Below are 22389 nucleotides of genomic sequence, written 5' to 3'. Positions count from 1 at the left end.
TGGGCAGGGAGAACGAGAGAGGGAGAAGGAAGAGATGGTCACAGATGTAAAGTTAGAAGGTGGGGGTTGTCAGTGTGGAGAGAATGAAAGGGAGTCGAATAAAAGACGTAGGAGGAAGAGAGATTGTGGTGAATATACAGTACAGATAGACACTGTGACGGCACACTATGTAAACATGCTCTCAAACAAAGGAGCCTCTGAGCCATTCATGAGGTGAACCAATGACAGCTTACTGTACAACACGAGGAGGGGGGTTAATCAACTAGAGAGTGGGTTGCCTAAATGGCTAGTCGACTGACTAGTGTTATTCAACATATGCGTAAGGGTGCTTTCACACTTGGTCTAAATGTCTGGTCCGAACCCAAGTAAGATTGTCCCCCCTCAGCTGGTTGGTCTTTTTTCCTTCTGAACCTTGGTACGCTTGCATCATCAAGCTGCGGTTTTTGTGTGTACAAATGTTGCAAGATGACAGCCGCGAAAACAAAGTGCCAAAATGGAGATGTCCGCATATCACGATCATTCTGTTTTGACAGAATCTTTTGTTACTAAGGGTGTCACGATCCTCCAAATCCTCGATTCGATTACATTTTCGATTCTAAAGGCACGATTCGATTTTCGATTATGAATAATTAATTAATTAATGACCAATTAATTATTTGTAGCCTACCTTTTAAACTACCTGACCTGCATGGTCTTTGTTTTACCCATAAACAAATCATTTAGTAAATGAATAAAGGCAAGATACACATATAATTACCACCTGTCAATCACTTTTTCTGCGGGACTCGTGAATAGGCAGTGATCTGTGTGGTTATAATGGCGTCGGTAAAAAAGATGCAGAACCAACAGGAACCAGCCAACAGTATCTGAGGTGTTCGCTAAAATGACTAAGTAGAAGTGAGTGAAAGATTGAAGCAGTCCTCTGACTGCCTGGACCTGCTGTCTCAAGCTCATATGGCTGTGTGGGCGTCTGTGTCTGTGTGGTCACGTGATGTGCATTTTCAGAGGTAGAGAGGAAGGAGGGCTGCTCAGAAACGCTACACGCCACTGTGGATGTCAAATCGTTGTCGTTCTAAAATGCCATTTAAAAACAAAGACAGTGTAAACAGGGCCTGAGTGTCTACTTTTTCGCGAGCGGATTTGCAACGGGGGCGGGCGGAGGATCGCGATGCCGGTGTTGTCTATTGGACGAACCGTACGTAATACGTACATAGCAGAGCTTTCAATACTGTGTTTTTTTTTTGTCGACAACACGAACGTTGTCAACATAACTCACTGGAAATCCAAAATGCTTACACACCGGCGACTTCATTGAAAGAGGAGAGGGTTTAAGCTCTGTCGACGGGTCTCCTGCTTCTGCAGTTTAACAAGCACTTCAACGAGCCTGTTTTTTTTCCGCTTGGCAAGCCAAGCTGACATGACATGGGGGCGTGGAGGCATCGACAATTCTATTTTTTGATTCGATAATCGAAATTGAGCATAGATTTCAATCGATTTCAATTAAAAATCGAAATCGTGACACCCCTATTTGTTACCAAAACCGAAATACAGAAAGCCATTTGCATCTATCTGCCGCAAAAACATTAACGTTCAAAACATTAAAGGACGTCTTCAGAAGTCGTTTTCGGAGGAAACAAGCAGACATTATCACTGTTTGCACTGGGTCAGTCCAGCTTGTCACCAAAGTAGGTGATACACAAACATACACACATGAATATACGTTATGAAAGCTAAAGTTTGTTGTACAGTTGGCGGTTCAATTCCACTATTTGGTACGATTGCATTCACATGAGAAAGTGAACCTTACTAGAGTTAGGTACAAGGTACGGTTCACAGGTGTATGCTCGAGTTCAGAGGACAGCGTTCAAGCTAGCTAAACATACTGTTCTTTTACGTCAAATGAACCCGGGTGTGGACCAAAGGTGCCAGTGTGAAAGCACCCTAAGATGTGACACAATGACCAAAAAAACAGCTTTGAATGTCACCTCTTGTTCAATAGATCCAAGACAAAACCTGCTATTTAAAGAGCAAAGCTAAAATCAAAATACAAAAACAAAAAAATGTTGATAGACTAGTCACACCTCCAAACATCTAGTTGGGCAACTAGTCGAGTAGACCCAACAAGAACGAGGATATACCTCGGTGGCATCCCTGGACAAACGCCTGTACATAAACACTCAACTACTACAGAGTGATGGCTCCAGTCCACTGGGAAATAAAAAAGCACGTACATACTCAGACAGTAACAGCTGTGGTACAGCAAGGCCCGCTCTTGCCCATCAGTAACACATGGATTAGTTCACACGTGCTGAGCTGTAATCTGCTCCAAACAGGCCAGACCAGCAGACCCCACTCACATGCCCACAGAGTTTCTGTGTGTGGTCACGTGATTGCTGCCCCCATCCCTAAAGCTCCCGCAGATGGCCATGTGCATGGAAAACACTAATTCTCTATTGTGAGGCTCTCTATGAGCATTTCAGTTGGTTGTGGACATGTTTGTGGTTGTAATCTAATAAATGTGAGGTGATCCCAAAAACAAATGGAACAAAACCAGAAACGTCACCAGATGTTTGGATCACATTGGTCTCTCGCTCTCAGAAAATCTAGTCAATCCACTTTACTTCCCCGGAAGGGCACCTAATCCTAGCACATAAAAAAAAACACACACAGCGGTGGTAGAAGGGCAAACAGCCACAGGACTTCCGTAATCAGATCAAAGGCCATGACACACAAAGCAAAGGGCCATTGGTGCAGATCAATCTGGTTGGTTATGATTGGACGACCTTCTGGAGCTCTTCCGATTGGATGACTGGATAGCTTTGTCCAGCTTGTAATGATAATTCCCTAGGCCAATATATGGCAATCTGTGGTAGGCCCCAGGACCGTAATCACAGAATGCATTTGCAAGGATGCTGTCACAATGTTTCAATTAGTGGCTGCCCAATAAAGGGTTTTTCCAGTGGTCAACTGTTAAGCAATTACACAATGAGAAAACAAACCACAAAAACTTTACTCTCGGGTTTTAAGGGTGTTGCTGATGACATCCAACTGATTATGCCACTTCGGAATGTCACCTGCTTCCTTGATTTTAGCCTGTAAATCAAGAATTTGCTAGCAATCGCCTAAAAATGTTGGGTGTGGTTGTACAGCAAGGTTCAAAGTGCCATCAGGGATGTGGGACTGTTTCGTTTTTGTAACCTTACCCACCAGTAACCATGCACGTTGCATTTAAAGGGAGATTGTGTCTCTAAAGGCAATGAAACATGGTGTTCTTTTACAGAACACAGTAAATGTGGGGCAAGGCAGAACACTAGTGTCCTCTGAATCTCAAATGTTCATTGCTGTACTCTTCTGACAAAACCCGAAGCCTGCCACAGGGTGTGTGTCCTTCCTTTCTGACTCACCCAAAACACCCTGAGCTTTGTTAAACTTCCATAGCATGACTGTGCATTTACGCATGCGTTGCAAACATGCCCTGGCACGTGTACAGGTCTGCATTGCTTAATTGAGCAAAGATCACGCTTCCTAAGCTGCTTTTGCTCACCAAGAAAAGCTTATAAGGCATCAGGTCAGAGAGAACTGCCAGTTCTGGCTTCCCTTTCAGGGGTTTCCGGAATTCCCAGGGGAAGCGGAATGTTCTGATTCCAGCTTCCTCTGAACCGCCTCTCAACACTAGGACAACAAGTAAGGTCATCCACAGGAAAGTTCTTGAAGAGAATGGTTATGGATGAGGTCCTAATTTCAACACGTACAATATACCTTTAGTAGCTTACAATCGAGGATAAAAGAAGGACTTCAAATTATCAGAACAGCATTATATAAATGCTATGACAAGCCTAGCTTAGTTTTAAAATGTTTGTAAGCTAGCCGTAGGATAGTTTTAGTTAGTTACTAGTTTTCTTTCTCCAAGCATACAGAGTGGAGAGAGTGTGTCCTACAGGTGGTTTGTCAACCCACTCACCTGTGTGTAGCACACTCAAAATTGCACCATTTTTCCCCAAGATGTATGGGGTACTTATGACAAGTAGTCTGGTGTAAATGGACGGGAAAACATTGTGCATTCTACAAGTGGTTTCCCAAAGCACACTAAAACCTGCAAGCTTACCAGAAACATGGAGTGTTAATATCAAAGTGGTCAGGTGCATACGGACAGGATAGATCATTATACCTTGTGATTCTCTTTGTGGGTGGAAATATATCACAGCCAATCAGCGCAAGCTCTCCTGCGCTCTGAAAAGTTCTTTTCTTAGGGCCGTTGGTCTATTTTCAGTAAGCCTGCTTGGCAGCTTTATTCTTGAGCCTTTGCATATTCACTGTCAGACACACTACGGCCCACACAACCACTACAACGTGCTTAACACAGAACCAAACACCCTCACATGCATGTACCTACCAATTAACAACCACATAACACCCATAATTGAAAACGAACTCAGTGATTTGAGCGCAATTCGACATCCTCCTTTGCTCAATACATCACGAGGAAGTGAAGGAAGTTGAGGCTCACCACATTTGTTCTACGACTTCATAAGATCAAACGGCGGATTGCCTGTATGAACACACGTGTGTTATCGGTGTATGTGTCGTGGCTTAAAGAGGCGAATGTGGTCACAGGGCTTTCATCTTCTTCCTCTTCCTTTCCGATGTGCAACAATACTTAACTATTTAACATGTTCATCAAGCAGAGTGTATGTGATGCATCAGCAGGGAGAGAAAACTTGAGCAGGAAACAGTCACTTTGTTTGCTACTAGTTGGGCGGTTCGTGATGCTAGACTATTTTAAAGTGCTGTGGTTTATCACATCAGATAAATGGGAGGGATGCATCTGAGTGTTATATTCATAAAAAAGAAATAATGGGTGTACAGTCTTTGAGAAATAATAGTAATGTGGAGTCAGGGGTAATGTGCTGGGTGTGGCTGCTGACTCAGTGTTTGTCATATGTTGTGTAATATTTGTTTGTGCTGACACTAAGGCTGTCCGACTAGGCCTGTCGCCTTTATCTGCATCAGACCCATGCAAACCAACATTGGCACACTGACAACCCTATGCACAGACATTATCTGAGAAAAGCAGACCGTCTGGGAGGAGACACTTGCAGGGCCTACAAACTATTTGAACTGAAACTGCGCAGCTTAGTTCACTAATGAATCTGCAGGAAGACTTGCAGGCAAACAAACTTGAAACTCAGTGAGTAGGTTGTGCTTAAGAAAACTTAATGTAGCTTCAGGTATTCAGATCATGATCACAAAGGAGTTCCTTCTCGTCTAGACAACATCTATTTTAAGTCTTTGAAGTGGAGCCTTCAGTATTTGCATGCACAGAGTCTAAGCAGCAGGCCCGCACCGTCGGTGTCTAACGCCAATCAGATAAGTGTTTGTGAGACCAGAACATACAGTCCGACATCCGTATTCACTCACACACTATGCTCACTCTGCACGTAGGTGGCATTTTCAAAGAAAAACACCACCCATGGGTTTGGGCCATTTCAAAGAAGTCACACTTCTATCCTTTTATTATTGTACCCTTTTGTGAATTAATTTTCATATTATGCAATTTGCATTGTGAAATAAGGGACATTCAAGTAGATCTGGTTTCTGTCGTCTCCCTGCACTCTGGGCAGTAATCTGAAACTGAGGCTGCAGTAGTTGCGTGGGGCCGAGTGGTGGGTGAGGGTATGCCCTTAGATTAGCAGAATTGGGTCACCTCTTACTTTAACTTTTAGGTACCTATTGGTCAAGGACAAGGAGAGGATACTGTAGGAGTTTTCTTCAGCTTCCTTTTATAAAATGTAAACATTTTTTTATCTAAACTTACATACTAGGTCTGCACAATATATTGTTTTAGCATCAATAACACTGTGTAGTCATTTGCAACATCTAGGCATGGGCCAGTATAAGTTTTAGACAGTATGATAACCTTGAATAAAAACACCATGGTTTCATGATATTGTGATTACTGCTCTAAAATATGTTCTCTTTAAATGTCAGAGTAAAAAACATTTTTTTACCTTATTGAACACAATACATTTCATTTTGGGAAACTTTTATAATGTTTTGAAGCAGTAAACATGTCAGGTTAAATAATGAAAATAAATCATTGACCTTTGCTCTCTTCGCTGGATTCAAAACACAAATTTATTAACAAGACATTAAAAAATCATTTACATATATATATTAGAAACAGTATAACAGAAAATGTTAGTTGTTTTAGAACCCTGACTTTTCCAAACCATGGTAAACCTTGAAAACGGTTTTCAGCATATCGCAGGATGGCCAATGTTGAGTTTATATGTTAGTATTATATTTTAGCAAGAGCAATTATTCCAAAAACGTGAGATTTGTGGATTTTAACCATAATAGAGTGAAGGCCTGTGACTGTGCATACAGGCAAACGAAATTGTAACAATTGTAATAAATATTTTCTTTAGTTACCCATTTATATAATAAAGACTAAGTGTTATCTTACATATGATTGTTACATTTTTGTACCTAAATACTGTTTGACTCGCCAAAAAAACAAAGCACTGCAGCATTCACTTTTTTCTTTGCTCTACTGTATTCATCTATACCAGGGGTGTCCACACTCGGTCCTGGAGAGCCAGTGTCTTGCATAGCTTAGCTCCAACTTCCTTCAACAACACACCTGTCTGGAAGTTTCTAGAATACCCAAGTGATTAATTAGCTGGTTCAGGTGTGTTTAATTGGGGTTGGAACTGAAATATGCAGAAAACCTACCCCCCAGGACCGAGTTTGGACACCCCTGATCTATACTTTTAAATTGTTTTTTATAGTTTATACACAATTCACAGCCAGAATAATTCATGATCAGTCTAAAGAAATGAACACTTTCCAAATATAGATATTCAAGCTATCTAGAGAAATAGTATTTATATTGCAATATATATTTTATTGTGGCAAAACAAAATTATTGCAATGTCATATTTTTTCCATTAGGGCTCCATTTCCAATATCGTGGAGCCCTATTACATACATTTTTGAGGTAGCTTTAACAGTTGAGATGAGAAAAATAATACATTAGAGAATTGTGATGTTTCACCTCCTGACCTTATACATTCTCACAATCAAAAATCAATGATTTACTTTAAATTCCTGCACTAATATTTTTGAGAAAATTCCACTACCTTATAATCTTGCTGTAGACTAAAAGTCTTAAGTCTACAAATCTACCATACACTATTCCCTAGCATACATTTTTCATTAATGTCACTGGCATGCCTATGCTCTAAAATAAAGCAAAACAGGAAATTGAGCACAAACCACAAAGCTCCAACAAGCAAATTAGTTTGCAACTAAAAGACACTGTTTTGAACGACTAAAAGAATGTCAAAGAATCTAAAGAAATTAGGCTGGTCAAAATAAGCACAAATAGCAACAGATGCCAAAAATAAATGAACAAAATAAAATGTCTGTTGGTGCTTTCCAGCATTTAGTGTAGTGTGATTTACAAACTTCAATTGTACTTACCGATTTTTTTCTAGCTCATTGTGCGTGGACCTATAAACAAAACAGAAGTCAAGAATTAGCAAAAATTTACTTATTTGCAAGTCAGTGAGGAATAATGTGCACTAAAAGATTTTTCATAACCTTAACATGAACACAAGCTCATTCAACATGAGCTTAGCTCCTGAAATATACATCAGCACTCATCATAAGATCACGTGCACAAAAAAATAGCCCAGCCGCTCATCAAGAACAAGGCTATGCATCATTAAATGTTCCAATGGATTTACTAATTTATCCTTATTGGGGGGTTGAACCAGCTCACCATCGCAACCAATCCAGTTGCTCCAGAGGGAGTTATAAAGGCTCCTCTAAATGACCCACATGTCACTGCAAGTCTTTGTTTGCAGCGAAAAGACAGAGAAATTAAGTGTGCAGAGCAGAAAAGGCGAGCACAATGACCAGCCTATATGCGAGCACGTGAGAGAGCTCTCCTCTCCGTACAATGAGTGAGTGCCAGTGGACGCTTTCTCTCTCGGCCTCTCTGAGAGCACGAGTCAGTGTTATGTTAATAATGTAAAGTGAATCAGCCGTCCCCCTAAGAGGCTCTTTGTATAGCAACACGCTGAAAGCTTTTCCAAAGCTCCAAATGGACGGCCGAACCGGTGCACGGCAATGCCATTGCAGGGGCTGCAGCAAAGGCCTGCGTCTCCGTGCATCATGTGACCACTTCCTTTATTGGCGACTATTAATACCAAGAGCATGTTTTCAGGCATCCTGTAGCTGACCTTATGGTATTGCCGCTTGTGCTCAGGAGGATGCTTGTGAGCTCAGGAGGGAGAAAAACAGGTGAAATAAACAAAAGAAAAAAACGGTAAGGCTGTTTTCACAGCTCTTAATGCTGTGACAGGATGTTTGTGTGTGTCAAGAGACATGCACACTGTAAAATAAGGCTCAGTGATTACACAATGTTTTATCCCAATAGTCCCAAGTGTTATGTTCATACATTTTTTTACAGTTGCATTCTGTAAATATCGTGCAACTCAGAAATGTGGGTTGCACATTGCAGACAAAACAAAACCCACAGTTGTTTTTGCAACATATGGAAAACCATTTTCCACAGAATCTTTCCGTCTCTGATTAAACCAAAGCGGCTTGTATGAACCCTCCTCAGGTCAATCTTCTGGATCCCCTACACGCAAGCATGTCAGATCATCAGATAGTGTTTCCTTTACATTTCCTCCATCAGTGCAGGTATTGTGAACGGCAACACAAACCCAAAATCAGTCACCGAGTTCACTGATACTTAGAAATGCAGTGAAACGAAGCAGACGGAAACAAACACAACCTCAAACACACTAACACGCAAGTTGTCTCTCAAAATATTGGGAGTTGCTTCCATATATGGCATTTTAAGGGCATCTCGAAGTGTGCAGCATTTTGAGCACCACAATGAGGTTTTGTTCATCTCAAAACCTCTATTTGGATATCACACTTGGTCCAAGATTGCATTTTTAGTCTTTGTAAAACCTGTATTTCAATAGCTTTTTTGAGTGCATAAAACATTAGTAAGCCACCTACCGAAACAGTTTTGAGCAAAACAAAACCAAAGCGAAGATGAGGAGCAATTCCATGCAAATGTCAACTTTGCCATAAAAAAAGTAAGTGTTCGCAAAAATTGCAAAACCGTTTTTGCATTTTTCGTGCAAGCAAGTATTTTACAGTGCTTTAAATATACTAAAAAATGTCTCTTTAAACAATGTTTTTAAAAAATGTTTTTAAACAATTATTTTTGATTTACCAAGTGCCAATTTCGATTTACCAAGTGCCAATTTCACATCTATTACATCCATAACGAACTTTTCCCTTATAAATGCGAAAATGTCGAATAAAGTCAATCATTTTTGCTCTTACAGTTAGACAAATTTTATCCTTTTGATTAGCATTATTTATTTTGGATTGTGCAGTTTAATTTACAGACTTTCTACAAAGTATATTGTATACGGAATACTCGCATAATTTTCCGGTTTCATCCATACACATGTTTATATCCCTCATTTAAAATCTAAAAAATGTTTACAGATTCATATTTTTCGGCTCCCATAACTCTATGGTGAGTTGTTTTGGAAAATATAAATATGTTATTATAATGTAAACATACTTTCTATATCTAATTTAGGTTTTGAGATTTTACGGCAAAGTCATATTTATAATGCTGGAATTGCTCTAGGATTTGTGATCATCTCAAAACATATACCCTATAGGTCGCATTTTAAAACAAATCTAAAAACGCATTTTGGGCTTCTACAATTTGTATATAGAGCAATAATGTGCATTTCAAAGCCTAGAAACACTTTACCTCAGAATTTTCAGTATGAGAAAACAGCCTACCTAAGATTGCTTGTTAGTCATAAATATTGCAAACTGTCTGCCTAGATAAAAACCTGGAATAGGTAGACAGCTCAAATGCTAGTAACTGTCTACCGAGACAACATTAGTTAGCATCATAGCAGCGTGCACCATTTTCCTGATTCACAAAACAACTATTATTTTAATATGCACATTAAAATGCTTATTACTGCATTTTCGATTTGTTTCTTTCATTAAATCGACTTTTAGTCGACCTTGGGTCAATGATAATTCAGCAAAACATGCATTAAAGGAGGAATACCGTGTAAAGATAATTTAATAAATTCGCCTCAGGCTGTTCACCTTGGCAGCCTGAAAACAACAGTTGCTGTAAATAAGAGCCGTGTGTTCAAGGGCTCTGGATAAAAATCCAAATACTCTGCAAGTCATTAAAACGAAAGCACATTAAATATATCCCACTGAGTTTTTTGCGGATGTATAAAACCTCTAGAGTGGCCAAAATAAAGCGAAAACACCGTCACTGCAGACTTTCGGTTCAAACAAAACCGAAAGCCAATGGCGCCCGACTGCGAAAACAGGACGTGAGTTTTCGCACGGTCCCTAACCTCAGCGCTGCAGCAGTCCCGTTTGACAATCAGCTGATGAGAGCTCCCCTCCCCCAGAACAAAACAAACTAAATAAAACAGCTTCATTTGCATGCTGCGGCGTCTATTTAACAGCACATGTACGACAGGCACATATATAAATATATACATAAGTAAAGTTTATATATCATAACAAAGCTAAAACGTAAACAAACAGAAAATGCAGCAGCAATAATTCAAGTCCCGACAGATGTCATAGCAGTCTGCTCTTGTCACACGTCTCTCTTTCTCTGGATTTTCTCCAGCACTTTTTTTCTTCCTCTTATGGAAGTGAAGAGTCAAATCACGTGCTTACCTGTAGTGGTTGTTGTTGCACTTTTTATTTCGGAATTTCCTTTGTCTCTGGTAGCTGGAGTGCTGAATAGACGGAAAGGTCGAGGCATATCCGTGTTCACACTCTGAAAAACACAGCGGAGAAACCTGTCACAGCTCCGATCACATATTAGAAACGGATCAAGTCCTTTTAAACACCTCTACATACAATAAAACGTGCTGAATTGTGGATGGTAATGCAGTTGTCATACAAGTGAATATAGCTAAACGTCGTGTACCTCGTTCTCTCCTTTCTATATAGTCGGCTGCTTCCAATAACGTCTGGATATTCAGCACAGAAGTCATCCTTTGAATAAATCTACTGCTGTATTTGATGTTTCTCTCTGATTTGTGATCACGATGACAGCTGTCGCGTTACAAAACGTAGCATTGAATATTCCAGTTGTTTTGGTGCTTTTGTTTCTATTTGCTGAACCCGTCGACTCGAGGTATTTCCTACACTGTTACTGTTACCACGCTAGTTACAGGAAATGAAGCACAAATAAAACATCCGATGTCTGAATATCAAAGTAGTAAAAGTGCTTTAAGAAAACAGGCGGATATAAAGTGTATAAAATGAATAGAAACAGGTACAAAAGAGTCCCGAGAGCCCAGCCTGCGAAGTCCCTGGTGCTTGCGCTCTTTTCTCCTCCCCAGTTTGTTTACCTACTGTTTTAACAGCTGAGCGGATAGAGACTTCGCGCGGAGGGTTGTGGGAAATGTAGTTCTTCATCCAACAGGCCCTTTAACTCGAACTGGGCTACTGCCAACATGTTTTTAAAATGTGTATATATCATTTTGAAAATTAATATTTTGATCCAATTCTCAGTGAATATAGGCAATGTATTGTGGTGCATTTAAACAAAACAGATTTATTAGACAAATATATTTTTGAAAATAATATTTTAGTCACCAAACATTTAGAAATTGAAACATAATACAATTAAATTCAAGCTAAATATCGCCAAAATCATTACAACCTACAAAATTTCAACAAAATAGTAATATTTTTTTTGCATCAGTTGATTTTTTTCCTCTTTTTTAAATATGTATTTAAATTTTTCTATAACATATACATTTGGCTGTACTAGTTTTTGGACGGTTAAGGCAAGTTGCTCTAGGTTTGGCTTCAGTACTGACTAGTCTAATGTCTAGAGACTTGTGAGAGGTGTACTTATATGTGCTGAGCCCTTTATATAATTGTTATATTTATGTTATATTAAGTAATGTACTATAAAATATATTTTAAACAGTATGCATTTAACTCTAAAAATGTAAATTCTCTGTATATAGGTAAATATTATACTTTATATTTGGTTATTGATTATTAATAATACTGGATACATTTATATACACATTAACTAAAGTACTCAGTGAATATCTGGCATCTCTAGCAAGTGAGACTAAAACATGCCAGAAAAAAACATGCTAATTTTACATGCTGTCATAAGTATTACTATTATATTGTTATAAAACGTGGTATTTTATTTAAATCATAATCCTGCAATCTACTTTATACAAAACAATGTTGTAATGAGTTTAAAAAATGTCATGTCTTTTACTTAATTATAAACTTAACGTATCAGAATCAGAAAGAGCTTTATTGCCAGCAGGGGTCTAGCAAGCACGGGGACAGGGACTTTTCAGTCTCTCATACTTTTAGAGTCGGACCATTTAGAAACAGGTGAGTAAGATAAACGTAAACTTTTAAATCTCATTTAGCTGCCCCCCTCACTTTTAAAATGTCCGCTATGCCCCTGATTGCGAGGTATGATCACAAATACAAAGGTACACATCACACATACAACAGTGCAACACAATCAGAGACAAAACAAAAAACAGATAATGAATATATTTTAAAAACAGAAGTAAAAAGTGAATACAAATATAGAAATTGAATAGTGTATGTATGGGTATAAACCTACATATAACATATGCAGGTGTTATGTGCAAATTGGCATGTAAAGTATGTTGTAAATAAATACATGTGTATAAAAAGTAGTGATGTTTGTTTCACAATACTATCGTAACATTTTCACCTGTTCATCTGTGTAATATGTGTGTAATAAAAGTTTATTGTTGCTCTTTTTTTATTTGAATAATATTTTCAGATTTGGCTACAACGCACTTCAACTCCCACAACCCCTCACTGCCAGCGCTGTTTAAGCCAGGCCCAGCAACATATGACATCACAGCCCAACAGCTCTGCGATTGGACAGGAGCCCTGGTAAGCCTCCACCAACGCAACTGGCACTGAGCAATCAGAGCAGTGAAAACTGCGCCATGTGGATGTCATGTGAACACACCCCCCTAGGAAACAGGAAGGCAATTTTGGAGAACTCTTTTGAAGTAGATTATGCTGTCTGCATGAACAATTTTTAGATCCACACGATATGATTATGCGTTTATTTAAATACGAAGCGAATAATACAGCGAATATATCTGACAGAAAAAAACATGAATATAATCTGCTGATCCCTAATATTAATATGCACTTTATATTATTAGTATTATCATTTTAATATTTATTATATTCAGAGGAGGCAAAATGTATATCGTGTAAATTTTCCAAAACAAATGTTCACACAAAACAACTTCATATATTAACAAATGAGTTTATTAGTACCATAAGCGCTTTATTGTACTCAGTCTTCATGTTTTGGTGCGTGATGAAAAGTTAAAGGGGAAAAAGCTGCGAGGTGACGTCATCCTGTGCGTTGTGCCAGCAAATGTTGCTTATTTAATTATTTATTTTCTTGTTTATGTTCCTCGAGAGAAAGAGGTGGCAAACGAGCTGGCATGCTCCACTGGCGAACAATGCCAGACTCTGAAATGCCCCATACGACAGTACATGCCAGCTTGGGACAGTCCGCCAGCGAATTGGGACGTTAAGTGCGCTGCAGAGGGAATTATTCATCTGTTTTTGACACACGAAGTGGAAAACAGCCACGCAGATTTGACATTAAATCAGTTTTTTGCAGTTATAAAACAGATCTGAAATAAATCCAATGAGTATGCACTGGATGATTGTGTGCGGCTATCTATATTAAATAAAAATATATAAAATATTAAATAAATTCAATTTAGCTATAATAAACTTCTTCATTTAAAAGCATTGAGGCTGTGAATCTCAAATTGAGGCACATTGCACATGCTCCTTGTCTACTTGGCTGATTGTTCGTTGAACTCAATCCTTTGTTGTCTGAGTCTATTGACAATGAAACAGTTTCTCTGCATTACGCAAATGAGTCAGAACAATCCCTCACAAGTGCACTATAATTTCACTTACTTCCATCCTTCCTCTCGGCGCTCTCAATGTAACTGGCAGCCTCCAGTAAAACTTGTACGTTTTTCAGGAAAGTGTTTATCATGGAAGAGTCTGTGGAGTTGAAGACGTCATTGAAAGGACAAGTAGACATCTCAAAATCTTGCTGATCTAAAGAGGTCTCGGACTCCAGGAACAAGTCTTCGGCCTTCACTTCTGTCTGCTGCCTCTCGCTCCTCACCATTTCGTCCCCGTGCAGTGAATATGGTTGGAAATGAAACTGTTGTGTGAGTTATTGTGCTGTGCTGCGCTCAGTGGATCTACTGAATAAATGAGGGGAATGTAATGGATGAGGAGATAAAAACACTTCGGCGTCCCCGGGTCCTAGTGTCCGCCCTCCGCGCACTCCTGTCACGTCTACAATGCTCCCCCAGAGGGTGACGTCATTAAACCCCCGGCCCGCGCGCACCCCAATACGATATAACAGCGAACAACAAAAACAAAGCTGAAATAGAAACCATCGATGTCTTTACATGAAGTAATGCAGGAACTTACTTGTAAACAACTTATTATACATGTTGTGAATTGGCCTACTAGGCTACTTGCCTAAATATTTAAACAGTTTAATTAATAAAAACTTTCACACAACAAACGACAAGCAACAGCCGGAAGTCATTCATTTCAAATGGAGAGCAGTCCACAGTCCGGGAGCTGCGTTGAGTTCCGATCATCTCCGTATGTGGAAAATTCCGATCCGAATTGAGTCGCAGATCCGTTGAAAAATTTGAACTCCTGCGACTAGACCGTATGCGACCTGCCGACCGGATATGATGTATTCCAGTGTTGTCCAAGCAGATCCGTGTATGCGAGATGAGAAAAGGAGTTTATTTGGTTATTTTTTGAATTATAAAAAGTCTATATTAAAAAAACTTTTCTGTTCATAAATGTAAGTTAGAAAGTAATAAAAATAAATATTTTTAATGTTCTCTCCACATTCCCTTCATATTTTAGCGGTCTATGAGTTTCTAGTATTCATTCATCCATTAAACTATCTAAACGCACAGAGAATAAAGGCTCTTGCTTTTGCCCTCCTTTATTTCGGACACCGTGAGAATCAGTTTCTCCCCCGCGGTGCACGACAACACTGAAAATACTGTGCGGCTGCCACAAGGGGGCGTATTCCAACAGTCGTGTCCAAATGTCGTGTGCAGTGGAAAGGCGGCTTTACAGGACAGTTCTTGAGCATGACAGTAGTTATGTTTCCATCCAAAAATGCGAATTAACATTATGCGCAAAACTGTATTATCGAATAAACGACAGACGAATAAAGCTGAGTTTCCATCCAACGAGTCAAAGCAAACAAAATTATCACTTCCTGGTTAACTGTCAGCAATTATTAACAGTAAAAACTGAATTTGCTGCAGTAGGAGAAGCTGCATGAATCTTTTCTTTATTTAATAAATGACTTGCACTTCAGAAGGCAATCCATGCAGTGAACGCGCGGTGGTGTTTGAAGGCGTGAAGCACAGACACTCTTGATTCTGGTGGTCATTAATAAAATAATAACAATAATACTTGAATGCTAAGGCATTTTAGAATGACCATAACAACATTTCAGATGTTTTACAATGTGCTCAGTCTGCTGGTTTGTCCATTTATACACATTTTCATCATCACATGATCTCTTATCACAAAATTACATGACCTTTATAATGCGCATACTGAAATTCGTGCGGTAACAGTGTTTCCATCGTAGTTAATGCGCATCTTTTCTTATTGAATAAAAAGTTTATCCTACTCAGTTATTTTCAAAATTAATGCCATTTCCATCAGCCATTTTTTTATACGCATATGCAAAATGCGCATACAAATAGGTGGATGAGTTCACTGTACTCAAATGGCCTCCACAGTCACCAGAGCTCAATCCAATAGAGCACATTTACTTGCTAAACATGTTTTAAGACTTTTTTTGGTTTATTAACTTTGCTTTAAGCTTTACAAAGTTTAAATAGTGTGATCAGTGTGCTAGTTTATGTCATTTAAAAGCCGATCACAATACACTTATTTGAAAGAATTAATTTTTATATTATGTGATGATTTTGGCAAGTACGACGCAATCTTGGATTAACATCTATTGATCCTGGAACATCATTTTTGTTTGAAAATTAAAACATACTAACTAGGGCCAGACATAATCTGTGAACATTTTTTTCTACTTCTGCAGAGAATTTTGTAAAAAATCTGCAGACTCAAGCAAAATTATTTTGGGAGTATCGCAAGTAAAAACTTAAATTTATGAAATGAAAAAATAATAGCTGTTTAAACTTTTATTTAATGTTTACAAAGCAAATCCATCTTGATCTACTTATTTGGTAAACAAAGCAAGTCTCTCTACTAAAAGTTAGAAAATATTACTTTACACACTATATACATTTTAATATTAGTCAATATTATTACTGAAATTAATTTAAAAACTGAATAAATAAAAGTTTATACACATTTACACAAGTAAATAAATAGACTCAATGATGGGCCAAAAATCTGTGTAAATCTGACGTATTCTGAGTTTACATCTCACAATTTTGAATTTTTCCTTTAGAACTGTAACAATTTTATGCTAATTGTAATTTATTTATGTTTTCTTTGATTTTCCATCATTTCTGGCATTCAGTTGCAAGGTTAATAGGACACCTCTGAATTCCAAGTTTACATTTTGTTATTCTGAGTGTATCTTGCCATTCCAAGTTCACATCTTGCAAATCAAGCTTGTATTACGCAATTCTGAGTTTACGTTTCGTTATTCCAAATATTCATCTAGCAATTTCGAGTTTCAATCTCACAATTTTCAAATTTCACAAGTTTCAAAGTAATTCTGGATTTACACATCTCAATTATAAATCTAAAGCTCCACAAGTATGATTTTTATGCTTGGTTTTGTACTTTCTCACAATTCCAAGTTTATATACTTTTTTACATTAATTTCCCTTTTTTATTTGACAGAATTGCAAGTTTATAAAACACCTCTTAGGCCAATTCGTAATGTTTTCATTTACAAGCTAATTTTTATGAATTTCTACGATATCATTCCTACATTTTAGTAGGATTTACTCATCCACCAATGAAAGTTGGGTTTAGGGGTGGGGTTTGGTGCCACGCCTGCTTTAAAAAATCTTACATTTTCATACGATTTGTATGAATTTGTATGAATTAGCAAGTAAACTGAAGAAAAAAAAAGCATGAAATAGTTACATTTCCAGGCGGTATGGTGGCTCAGTGGTTAGCACTGTCACCACACAGTAAGAAGGCCCCTGGTTCGAGTCCCTGCTGGACCAGTAAGCATTTCTGTGTGGAGTTTGCATGTTCTCCTCGTGTTTGCGTGGGTTTCCTCCGGGTGCTCCAGTTTCCCCCACAGTCTAAAGGCATATAGGTGAATTGGATGTACTAAATTGGCCATAATCTATGTTTGTGTGTGTGTGTGTGAATGTGAGTGTGTGTGGGTGTTTCCCAGTACTGGGTTGCGGCTAGAAGGGCATCCGCTGTGCAAAACACATGCTGGAATAGTTGGCGGTTCATTCTGCTGTGGCAACCCCTGATAATCAGGAACTAAGCCGAACGAAAATGAATGAATGAGTTACATTTCCTTGTGAGATCAGGTTGTTTTATAATTCTGAATTGCAAACTACTGAGCACAATCGCAGGAAAGAAAGTTAGAATAGTGTGAAAAAGGGGGCCACCATTACCTTTTCATAAGATATATTTTCCATTCCCAGGCATGAACAAGCCTCCACGCTCTTTTCTACGGTTATGCGTGATTCTGGCTAAGCGAAACCTTGAAAGGCTCAAATCCCGACACCTCCACTCAGGGCTGACAGCAGCACTGAAACATCATTATCAAGAGTGGAGTGTGTTTCAAAGACTCGCAGGCTCCATTCTGCGCGCAGGGAGGGTGGAGTGGGTTGAGTTCACTGTCCGTTCCCTGCGGTCTTTGACTTTTTTAGCATTGCAGCTTTTTTACCAGCACCAGCGCAAGGGGATCGCAGGGCTCAGCTCTCGCCAGCACTTCAAAGCCAGAGCACAGGGCTTCGGCCGTTTGATGTGAAGTTCACAGGAAACTTGAAAGTGGAAAGCACAAGAAAGCCGGCGTCTGAAAAGAGAGAAATTGGTAACGTGGCCTTCAACCTGATGTGGATGCGTGCTAGACGCACACCTGACGACGATGCAAAGCATCGTTTTGCTTTGCATTTTTGCAAAGCAATTTGCATTGTGGGAGGGTTTTTCTCGTTGAACTGGTACATCAGTGAGGTTATTATGTCCTTGATGTGGAGGAGTTGGGAGTTTCACCTTGGGTGAAAAGGTATAATACAAAAAAATACTAGATGGTTTCAACTCAATTTTGGGTAAAATTGTAAACAAACTAAACCACTGGGTTAATATTTTAAACAAAACTTTGGTTACATTTTATTTTAATGTACAATTTTAAGAGTTTTAGATGAATAAACTACTAAATTGCTGCTTATTAATAGTCATTAAGGTAGCTGTTGGGTTTAGTATTAGGTAAGTTTATTAATGTAGAATAGAAACGTGCTTGTGCTGATAAACAGTTTATATCTTAATAACAGGTTGTATATTAAGCCAGTAGTAAATGGTGTGAATTGTTATTTAAACTAAAGTGTTACCTAAATTTTTAACCCATTAGTTGGGTTTGTTCACATTTTACCCAAATTTTTAGCTTCAAACAACCCATTAATATTTAGAGTGTAGTCTAGGGCCCGGTTTCCACTAACATGAGGTCAAACATGACTATTTGTGTTTAGGTTTTGTCAAGATTATTCCGTTTCATTAAACTCTTCATCCACACATTAAAAATACTGTAATAAATTCTAGTAATTTATAACATAAAAAAAGTGTTTTTTTTTAATTCTATAGTAAAGATCATGAATTAATCTTGTGCTAATTTAATGCAACATATAATAATATAATTTTTTTTGCTATATTGTGTTTTTATAATGTAATTTAGTTTTGTATAGCTATATTACACTACAATACACCATGATTAACTTTAGTAGAAACTAAAGTATACAGTACAGTTAAGTTGACTATATTTAATACTACAATATGCCATAACATTCATTAACAGACTGCAAATACTATATTATATACAGTAAAACACATTGCTGTATGTTTCAAAAATACCAAAGTTTTTACTATAAATTACAGTTTTTTTTTTTCATCATTTGATGAATAATATAGAATAGAATGAACCCATGCTACAGAACTTATGAGCAAGAGGGAAAGAAATTTCTTGGTGAATTTTGACCCAAACCGATCACACATGGTAAGTAGGCAGTGAGTTGGTCAGTTATGGTTGTCTGAATACATTCAATGGCATTAAACTGTACAATTTAAAAGCAATCCGAATAAATGTGTTATCAACTACCTTTAGATGTGGTGAAAACTGGACAAACTCAAAAGAGTTTAGACTCTGTTTACAATCTCAGAAATAAAGGTAAGCAAGTTGTCACTGGGGTGGTACCTTTTCAAAAGGTACAAATTTGTACCTAAAAGGTCCATATTAACACCTCATAGGTATGTACCAAAAAAGAACAAAAGTGTTCCTCTCAAAATTTGTAGGTTCTAATATATACTTTGAGGTACCAATATGGACTCTTTAAGTACAAATGTGTACCTTTTAAAAAGGTACCACCCCAGTGACAGCTCGCGTACCTTTATTTCTGAGTGTACATATTTACTTGATGATCCACTAGGCCAGTGGTCACCAAACTTGTTCCTGGAGGGCCGGTGCCCTACAGATTTTAGCTCCAACTCTAATCAAACACACCTGAACAAGCTAATCAAGGTCTTAGGTATACTTGAAACATCCAGGCAGGTGTGTTGAGGCAGGTTGGAGCTAAACCCCGCAGGGACACCGGCCCTCCAGCACTAAGATTGGTGACCCCTGCACTAGGCTAAATGCACAGCTAATATTTTTCAGCAAACAGTAAAGTTCAGAAAGGAATCTATTTTTAAATTTAATAAGGTTCCTTTATCAGCATCGACATCGTAATGTAATCAAAATCAGTTAAATAAACTTTAGCATTCATTTAGTGGTTCAAGCATAAACGAGATAAAACTGTGTAACTGCTAACATCATATGCAGGCTAGCACAGAAACTCCATTGAAAACACTGGGGTAAAGTAAATTTTCATATTTTAAAAACATGGAAGGCAAAAATGGAATTTAACGCAGTGCTTCTTGTGCGGTCTGAGACCCACTTTATATCATATATCTATCAGGCAGTGAAGATTTTTAAAGAAAACAGATCTTAAACATGATGGGTTTGTATTGGAAAGACAGTTCACTGGAAGTCATTAGACTGGCTGTCTGGAAATTAAAAATCTGTGTGCATATACTCATTTGTGGTTATCTGAATACATTTAATGGCACACACATAGAAAACAACCTGATTAAATGTGTTATAGACTACCTCTAGAAGTGGTCAAAACTGGACAAACTGAATACTTTGGACCCTGTTTACATCTGTACTTGATGATCCACTTTTTATTGGATTAACAAAAAATGCTTGGTGTAAACAAGGCCTAGGGCAGCGCAACGTGCAAGAGATGCCCTTCCTAAAATACAAAGCAATTATATATTTTCATGTACAAACAATCCTAATCACCCGGTGGCACCTTATCTTATTTTATAAACATGATTTATGGTGTCAAATTCCAAATATAAAATAAAATTAATGATTATTATGAATCTAATACGAATAATTCCTAAATTGGATACTAGAAATAATTCAACATAATAAAAAAAACAACAACAAATGTTTGCCCTGTAATCTTGAGGTCATAATTTGAGTCATCTCATGTTTTTTTTTTGAGTCATCTCAGTACTGCATTTAATTATTTCAAATAGAATTAAATATACAGTATAAATGTTGATGAGGCTCTGGATTAAATGTAATAATTCTAAAAATAATGTTCAGTAGTAGTTGATGTCGTTGGTATAGTGGTAGCAGAAGTAGTAAAAGTGTCGTTGTAGCAGTAGTAATCGTTGTTGGTGTAGTAGTACCAGTAGTAGATGTAGTTGATGTAGATGTTGTAGTAGCAGTGATTGCGGTAGTAGTAGTAGTAGTAGTAGTAGTAGTAGTACGTTGTATTAGTTGTAGCAGACGCTGTAGTATCAGTAGTGGTAGTCATTGTTGTGGTAGTATCAGCAGTAGTAGACATTATAGTAGTAATAGTTGAGGTTGTGATTGTAGTAGCAGCAATAGTAGTTAATAATTATATAGTAATATAAGTGACTTTCTGCAGTAGTAGTAGGGTAGTACTTGTGATTTATTATCATTGTCATTTATTATTACAGTTGTCCTTTCTTTCTTTTTACTGTCATTATTTATATTATACATTACTAAGCATAGTTGTTACTCCCTAACTCTGACTGGTTTCTTTTGTATCTGTTTTACTTATATCTGCGAGACTAGATTCATTTATTGGCTAACATTGTTCCTAATGTATGTAATCTGACCTTCCACCAAGTTACCTTTACATGGACACACACACACACACACACACACACACACACACACACACACACACACACACACACACACACACACACACACACACACCTAACAGTACCTGACTATATATATATTTTTTTTTATTGTTGTTTTTTATTTTTTTGTTGATGTTTTTTGTATTTGTATGATCCCAATTTATGTACCTTTTTGCATATTCTAATAAAAAAAATAAAAAAAATAATGTTCAGTTTCTGATCAATCAGACTGATTGTTTTGTATCCTAAGCCGTTGATGTATCATCAGGAACCATGGTTATCACATTTTATTTTGCCTATATCGTCACCTTAGAATTGTAAGGTTCTATTTTACATTTTTTCAAAATTGAGTTATTCACATATTCTTATCAAAAGAAAACTTATTTACCTTATGTGATGTTTTTCATAAGTTGTTTACATTTTAAAACTTTTCATTTGAAAAAAACTAATGAACAAACAAACAAACAAACAAACTCTAGCTTGGCTCTATAAGGTTCTTTCTGTGAGCCAATCAGCATTTCGAATGCACACACGAGGATCAGTTAAGATCAGCTTTCTTTGTCATTTTGCTAGACTACTCCGTTGGGAAATACCTAAATAGTCGACTAAATAATGGCGCACCACACAAAATTGAAAAGAAACCTAAAACTGAGAAGATGTGTGTGACAATTTAGAGCCACTTTTTGACATTAAGATAACATGTTAAATTTGACATTGTTGGAAAATAAACAGTTATTAAAAATGTAATATGTTAAATGTGAAATATCTTTATTT

The 22389-nt window shown here is 37.7% G+C and overlaps 1 protein-coding gene across 2 annotated transcripts in view; it reads right to left on the bottom strand.

Annotated features, from left to right (window-relative positions):
* Positions 1 to 14367, bottom strand: part of mxi1 (max interactor 1, dimerization protein) — a 29098-nt gene extending 14731 nt beyond the window's left edge. Inside the window, 3 exon segments of one of the 2 annotated variants that reach the window (NM_131237.2) lie at positions 7486 to 7515; positions 10771 to 10873; positions 14077 to 14367. In NM_131237.2, the coding sequence (NP_571312.2) occupies positions 7486 to 7515; positions 10771 to 10873; positions 14077 to 14296 (353 nt within the window). In that variant the 5' untranslated portion in view covers positions 14297 to 14367. 2 annotated transcript variants of the gene reach the window in all.
* Positions 14368 to 22389: the final 8022 nt, after the last annotated feature.

The sequence above is a fragment of the Danio rerio genome, chromosome 22, assembly GCF_049306965.1.
Source record: "Danio rerio strain Tuebingen ecotype United States chromosome 22, GRCz12tu, whole genome shotgun sequence".
NCBI classification, from domain to species: domain Eukaryota; kingdom Metazoa; phylum Chordata; class Actinopteri; order Cypriniformes; family Danionidae; genus Danio; species Danio rerio.
Note: the sequence above shows the minus strand (reverse complement) of the source record. Positions and strands in the feature narration are given on the sequence as shown.